Consider the following 6,419-nt stretch of genomic DNA (forward strand, 5'->3'; position numbering starts at 1 on the left):
TCATTCTTGACCAAACCATTGCCTTGATTCATCTATAAGGGTATCACTTTGCATTTAGCAAACTTAGCATTTCTCTCATTCATCCATGTCAAATGTTTTGCAGTAATGGCTTGCAAACTGTTAACATTTTTTATTTAATAAGTATATGCGCTTGCAAATGTGAAATATGATATTTCTTCTCCCTAATCGCTCAATAACATCAAAGCATGCAGGCAACAAAAACTGATATTAATTACCACAATATATTGCCAAACTTTTTTTTTTCCCCTTTCTGAGCTACAACATGCATCACTTTGAAAAATTAGAACAAAGATGTCTTTACTATGTAACAAAATTTCCCAACTGTCACCTTACAAATACATCAATAAATAAAGAAATATTATGAACGCCCCCATATTTTTAGCTTAATTAAAGAATAACAATGTACAGAGTACAGACGCAGCTCGCCCATAACTATAGTTAACACTACTCATTCCTCATCTACGGAAAAATCTGGCTCTGCAGGCTTTTGCAATGGACTAACAACCCGGGAATCAGACCCAGAATGCTTATTCATATTGCCTCTTCTAGTACTTGCACCCAATCTTGCAGCATACATAGATAATCCTGAAGGAGGTGGGGGACATTCAGCCTCAGCGGCAAGGTTCTCTTTAGCCCTTAGTTGAGCTGCTTCCTTTCGTTTTTTAAACCGGCGCCATGCTGCCTGTATGAAACAAGCAGCCCATGCTCGCCACTGGTGTGAGTAGAATCTGAACTTGTGTCGAAGCTGTTTGCTATGTAGTCTTCGAAATTGTGATGCTACAAACTTCAAGTCATCTGAACTTAGAGCAAATGCCTCAACTTCTGAAATGGATTTGACTGATCGAGTTGATGAAGGCAGAATGACATTCGGGCGGGGGTCTAAAGCCCATGTCAACAGTTCCTCACCGCAGAAGTCCCCAGGGCCAATGCGACATGAGTTAAAGAAGCCCGTTCGGCCACCATTGGTGGTGTAAGAATCAAGGTGGCCTCGGATTATGAATAGCATCTCATTGACAGGGTCACCTTCACGTACAAGAAATGTGCCTTCAGTGCATAAGGCAGGTTTAAGCCTCTCACATATTGCATCAAGCATCCTTTCATCCATTTGATCAAACAATGGAACCTGTTTAATTTCATTAATAAATTACACATCAAACTTGAATTGTCATAACCCATAAAGCATTAACTTGTGGTTGAAATTTGTTTGACTTACTTGTCGAACTAGATTGAAGCAGAGGTGGCGTTTGATGTCTCTCCTGAGATCCATTGGAAGGCCTTTGAGAAGAGCTTCTTCATCAACTCCTCTAGTGGCTACCCATTTATATTGATCATATTTTCTGATAGATTGCTTTAACTCTGGAGGTAGCTGCCTGTGACGCATCCATTGTTCTGTATCGGTTCTCTTGATTCTCCACTCTTCTAATCTCACTGTTGTGGACTGGAGGTATGTCTGCATATTCCCAATAAGCAATGCAAAGAGAACAAGCCCGAGTGTCGCGATAATGATTGCGAAACTTATTTCTCCAACGTAAGTGCTTGTGGCAAGATTTTGTCCCAAAGAGCTGCACATATTGGTTCAAAACATAAAATTAGAATGTCAAATGGTTTTTCAACTAACAAGTCATTAGATGTGCAATAAAACTTACCTCAGGTTTTTTAAGCCCCACCAGAGACAGTAAAAATATTTGTTGAAGAATGGTGCTGTTGTGACAGCAAATGTGACTGCATCACCATATATACCAAACTCATAGGAGCTAGTGTTTGGATCACAAAGGTTGGTGATATTGCTTGATTTGAACCAGGAATCTCTGCCAAAGTCTTCAACCCTGTGGCAATCGAAATATTTATATTGACATGATGGCTTCTCATCATTGCAGGCACTTCTCCAGCATGCTTCTTGTCGTTCAATTGAGAGCAGGTACCAACAAGATCCTAAAACCTTTTAAATAGAAGAGAATAACCAGGATTATAGTCAATTTTCAGCTTATAGAACGAAAGACAAGTTGATCCTGATAATCACAATGCAAAGTTATTAACATTTATCACTTAGCCAGAATGTATAATCTTTCTACTGTTTAATCCTTAATTGCAACTAATGGCATGTTCAGTGCTATACAAGTACAACTAATAATTAAAAAATGGCACAACTGATCTGCCAACCTACGAATGAGTGAAATTCATGAACAATGAAATTAAAAGTACAAGTTCAGGAATCAGGATATATTGTATTCATAACCCACATGCATATGCTTGAAAGAAGTGAGATATCAAATATCGCTTTGCTTTCCAAATCTATACATTAAAAATTCAGAATAACAGCTAGATTTCAGATCTCATAGCTTGGCAGTTTTAATGATGCAGATACAGTTTATATGGTTAGTATAACACCAACGATCAATTAGAGGATGCATGTGTTATCTATGATTTTTCTCAGCTATTTAACTACTTTCTGAAAATAAAATAGAAAAAGGCTTCTTCTACTTACATGACTTGCCAACATGTAGAGAATAAGATTATAAGCAGCTCCTGCCCAAGCTGTTTCTGTCACAACTCCAGTGGCCTTAACCATCTGTTGTGAAAGTGGTAATATAAGAAACAGCCTAGGAAGGTACTGGAAAATGATAATGAACCGAAGGAAATTTTTTGTGTTTGTCATTGTTGAGCCGCTAAGATTGGGGATAACAATCCAAATCAACACCTGAAACATAGAAATGAAGCCTTAATTTAGCAGCTAGAAACATGATCATATATACAGTAAAGACATCAAATTAAGTTCTTTGTGACAAACCTGAGGAAGTGGCAGGGCTGCAATGAAGTCGATCCAGAAGGCCTTTTTGAGGTACCGTAAAGCGATTTTCGAAGAATCAATGACAAGCTCACCTCTCCCAAATACACGAGAAGGCGGCGCAACATAAGCTGTACGAAATCTAATGTATATCTGAATAATGTAAAAGGCATCAGATAGTGATCTGATAATTGTGAGAAACACTTCAAGGGGTACTCCAATTTCTATACACACTTCATTTCTTACTATTGGCAAGTAAAAAAACAGAGGATCTACAAACAAAGAAATTATGCATGCTATTAAAAATATTTTATTCCATCTGCGAATTGTTGGTCCTCTAGGATCCAATATTCTTTTCTTCACTCTCTCAAAATCTTCAGAGAACACTCTGGACAGCACTCTTGTTTTCAGGAATTTTCCGGCCTTCCCGTAGACCTCTGTCTCAGCCTTCTTGGTACTGGTCTCAGGTATTTGTTTTCCATCAATCTTGTACTTGAGCTTAATCACTCCATCTCCATTGATTGCAGGGCGTTTTGCTAATTCAAGATCGTCCTGAAATCTGAAAGTACTAATCTTTAAGCAACTAATGAAAGCTCTAAACAAATAGCATAACAAGAACTGAAGAATGATGAAATGACCAACCTTACAGATCTTGAATTACCGTAACCCATGATTGTTTTTCTGAAAGAATCGTCGTGGCTTCAGCTACAGGATTTGATCTGTGGTACAAAAAGGGCTTAGCTTTCTATAAACTGTTTGTACATATATATTGGACCACAATCACAAATCCTGGAGCTACAAAAATCCAGCAATGGCTTCTTTAATCAGGAATCATGTGAACAGAAAAAAAGATGATTCAACTTGGACAGTAAGGCCTAAAGGTTATCCCTATTTTCAGGACAGAGGAGCAGGTCAAAACATGTGAGTAATTTCTTTAATATACTACTTTAAATCTGCATCAAAGGTTTGTTCACGCAAGTTTAAGGAGAGCTACTTGATTTTTTTTCTTAAAGTCAAATATCAGTTGAAGAAGAAACATATTAAGACCATACGTATATTTCATCATTATTATACTACGTATTTCGTCATTATAAAACTGACCCTGAATCTCCAATTGTGATATATATCTTTTCTTATAATCAAAGACTGACAAATGCAACGCGCAGAGTAACCGCTAACAAATTAAACAATTACTTAAATAGCCTGCAGTGATCAAACGAATAAAGTAAAACCTCCATTAGAAGTTTCGCATCTTTGAAAAAGAAAACATATAAGCTAATCCTAGTGGTCTATTTTATATATTCAAAATAAGAGAGTAAAAGAGGACTTACAAACATGAAATAATTTTGGTTCCACTTCCACCATGCTACCAGAATCTCTTTTCTGGGTTTAAACCAAATTCAGAGAAACAACAATGAATGAAATGTAATCATAAAAAAAAAAAGGATTATCAAAGGGTTTATTTATGGAAAGAATGAGAAAGAGGCTGAAAGGGGAAAGTGTGGAAAGTCCTAGCAATACTCGCCTGAAAATGATGAGCTTCCAATTCTATATGTACATATCAAAGACTTTAAAAGCTCAGAATTATGAGAAAGCCGACAGAAAATGTATTTAATATAAATGATTGAGTATGGTTTTAATTGCCGAATTGGGAGAAAATTATAATAAAAAAAATGAATGAAGTTAAGATATAAACAAGAGAGATAAAAAAATAAGACATGAAGACAGAAGCAAAAGAGTGTGTCCAAAGGAAGAGAAGAAGGTGATCGTGTACTGTACTTTTTTCTTGTAAAGAGCGGAGGAGTTGACTACGTTAGATACGCATGCCTATGGAATCTTGCCACGTGTGTCTCTCTTCTGTCATGCATGGCTGTGAATACAAAGCCAGCAAGTGACGGTCCAACTCAATTCTATAATAATATAAGCACATTTTTTCAAGTTTTTCCTTTATTATATATTCAAATTAACAATTAAGGACAGTTTCGTTTTATTCTAACAAAATGCTGAGAAATCTTAATATATGTTTGTTGATAATTAATTTTGATGCCAATAACTTCGCACGTATAAAGTATTAAGATAATCTTATAAATTACACGTGATTATATTATGAAATTTGGTCAAATGTCACAATAGCATGCAAAGACTTAATAATAAATGAGACAGAGAATTTTTATAGTGGTTCGAATGCTTCAAGCGATTTCTACATCCATTGTTCTCTTTTGTATGAGTGTTCTTGGTGATTAGTCAAGTTTATAAGAGGTCGCGAAAAGTGAAAAGAATTACAGGAGCTTGATATTTAGAGAGAATATTAAGTCAATCTCTTTCCTATAGGTCGTCTTTGCTATTTATTTTGTTGAATTCAAGAGTCTGATCTCGATTTTGTGAGGGAGAGTCCTCTGTTTATAGCCGCTAAGTTTAAGGTAATGATTACAAGTCAACAAGTGGGTAGATGTTGTGCAAGTCTTTCCTTGGATCTCATTGGTTGATAACTTAGGAGATATCCTTAAATTATATGGGGTTTGGACAAGTGTGCAGACCATGTTCATTCACAGATAAAACTTGAATCTGCTAGGTTGGTGACAGTTATATTCTCTCTGTCTTGAGGCGATATAGCAGATTATGGGCGGCACAAAGCCTTTCTAAACTCTAATTAGTGCTCGTTGATGTAAGCTTATATTAGTCCTGGTTTTTTAGGCATAACAATGTTCTAAAGAAAAATATATATAATATTAAAAATTTAAGTAATTACTATTATATTTCCATGTAAGGAAATCAAAGCTAGTTTCTAACCAACACTGCGTGACATGATGATAAAAGAGCAAATAAGGATCTAACGTGATCTCCCAAGTTTGAGTCCTCTTAATGGTAAAAGAATAAGAGGATGATCTAGCATGGTCTCCCAAGAGGAGGATCTAAAATTATCTCCCAAGTTCGAGTCTTCTTGAGGGTAAAAAAAGCAAGAAGAGAATCTAACATGGTTTTTTGAATTTGAGTCTCTACGATTGTTAATAGGGGACATCACTAGAGCTCGTATCCGACTAGTAGTTCTAGGGCCCCAACTCCCGGGAAATTAGTTAAGATGCACGTAAACTGGTTTGAACACCCCCGGTCATTAAAAAAAAAAACTCAAAAATATAAGATATATAAAAAGCATGCAAAGATCCAAATCTATATATATTAATTATTAATAAAAAATCTGATTTTAAATCCAAATTAGAAAGGATTCTAATGTCTTATGAGGTGTTATTGGTAACTTTAATAAGCTATATTTGGTACTATAATTAATTAACACATTTTTTATGTCAACTTATTTGTGAATTTAGTGTGAGATCATATATAGTCATGGACCCACAACTCCACCACGTACGAACAACCATACCCATACTCCAAAAACCTGGAGAAAATATCAACCTTTGATGCTCTTCACAATAAAAAAAAAAAAAAAAAAAGTGTTAGTTCATTTACATAAGAGTGATGCTATGGGTACTAATAGATGGGTATTAATCTATGTATTAACTAAAGTATAGTATCTGTATTATATGTATAGTATCCATACTATACTTTAGTTAGTACACAGATTAGTACCCATCCGTTAGTACCCAAAGTATTTTCT

General features: G+C 35.6%; 1 protein-coding gene across 1 annotated transcript; it reads right to left on the bottom strand.

Annotated features, from left to right (window-relative positions):
• Window positions 1-223: 223 nt before the first annotated feature.
• Window positions 224-3,736, bottom strand: LOC116143935 (putative cyclic nucleotide-gated ion channel 15). Its single transcript, XM_031429380.1, has 6 exons — window positions 3,449-3,736; window positions 2,810-3,365; window positions 2,507-2,719; window positions 1,668-1,960; window positions 1,235-1,583; window positions 224-1,144 (listed from the first exon to the last, which is right to left on the bottom strand). The coding sequence occupies exons 1-6, from the start codon at window positions 3,475-3,477 to the stop codon at window positions 470-472; spliced, it is 2,115 nt and encodes a 704-aa protein (XP_031285240.1). The 5' UTR covers window positions 3,478-3,736; the 3' UTR covers window positions 224-469.
• Between the last annotated feature and the right edge of the window lie 2,683 nt (window positions 3,737-6,419).

The sequence above is a fragment of the Pistacia vera genome, unplaced genomic scaffold (assembly GCF_008641045.1).
Source record: "Pistacia vera cultivar Batoury unplaced genomic scaffold, PisVer_v2 Contig1133, whole genome shotgun sequence".
NCBI lineage: Eukaryota > Viridiplantae > Streptophyta > Magnoliopsida > Sapindales > Anacardiaceae > Pistacia > Pistacia vera.

Coding starts and splice junctions, on each gene's coding strand:
- LOC116143935 (XM_031429380.1), bottom strand. CDS start 3,477: ATGGGTTACGGTAATTCAAGATCTGTAAG. Junction 1,961..2,506: donor TCTACATGTTGGCAAGTCAT/GTAAGTAGAAGA, acceptor TCTATTTAAAAG/GTTTTAGGATCTTGTTGGTA. Junction 1,584..1,667: donor TGGGGCTTAAAAAACCTGAG/GTAAGTTTTATT, acceptor CAATATGTGCAG/CTCTTTGGGACAAAATCTTG.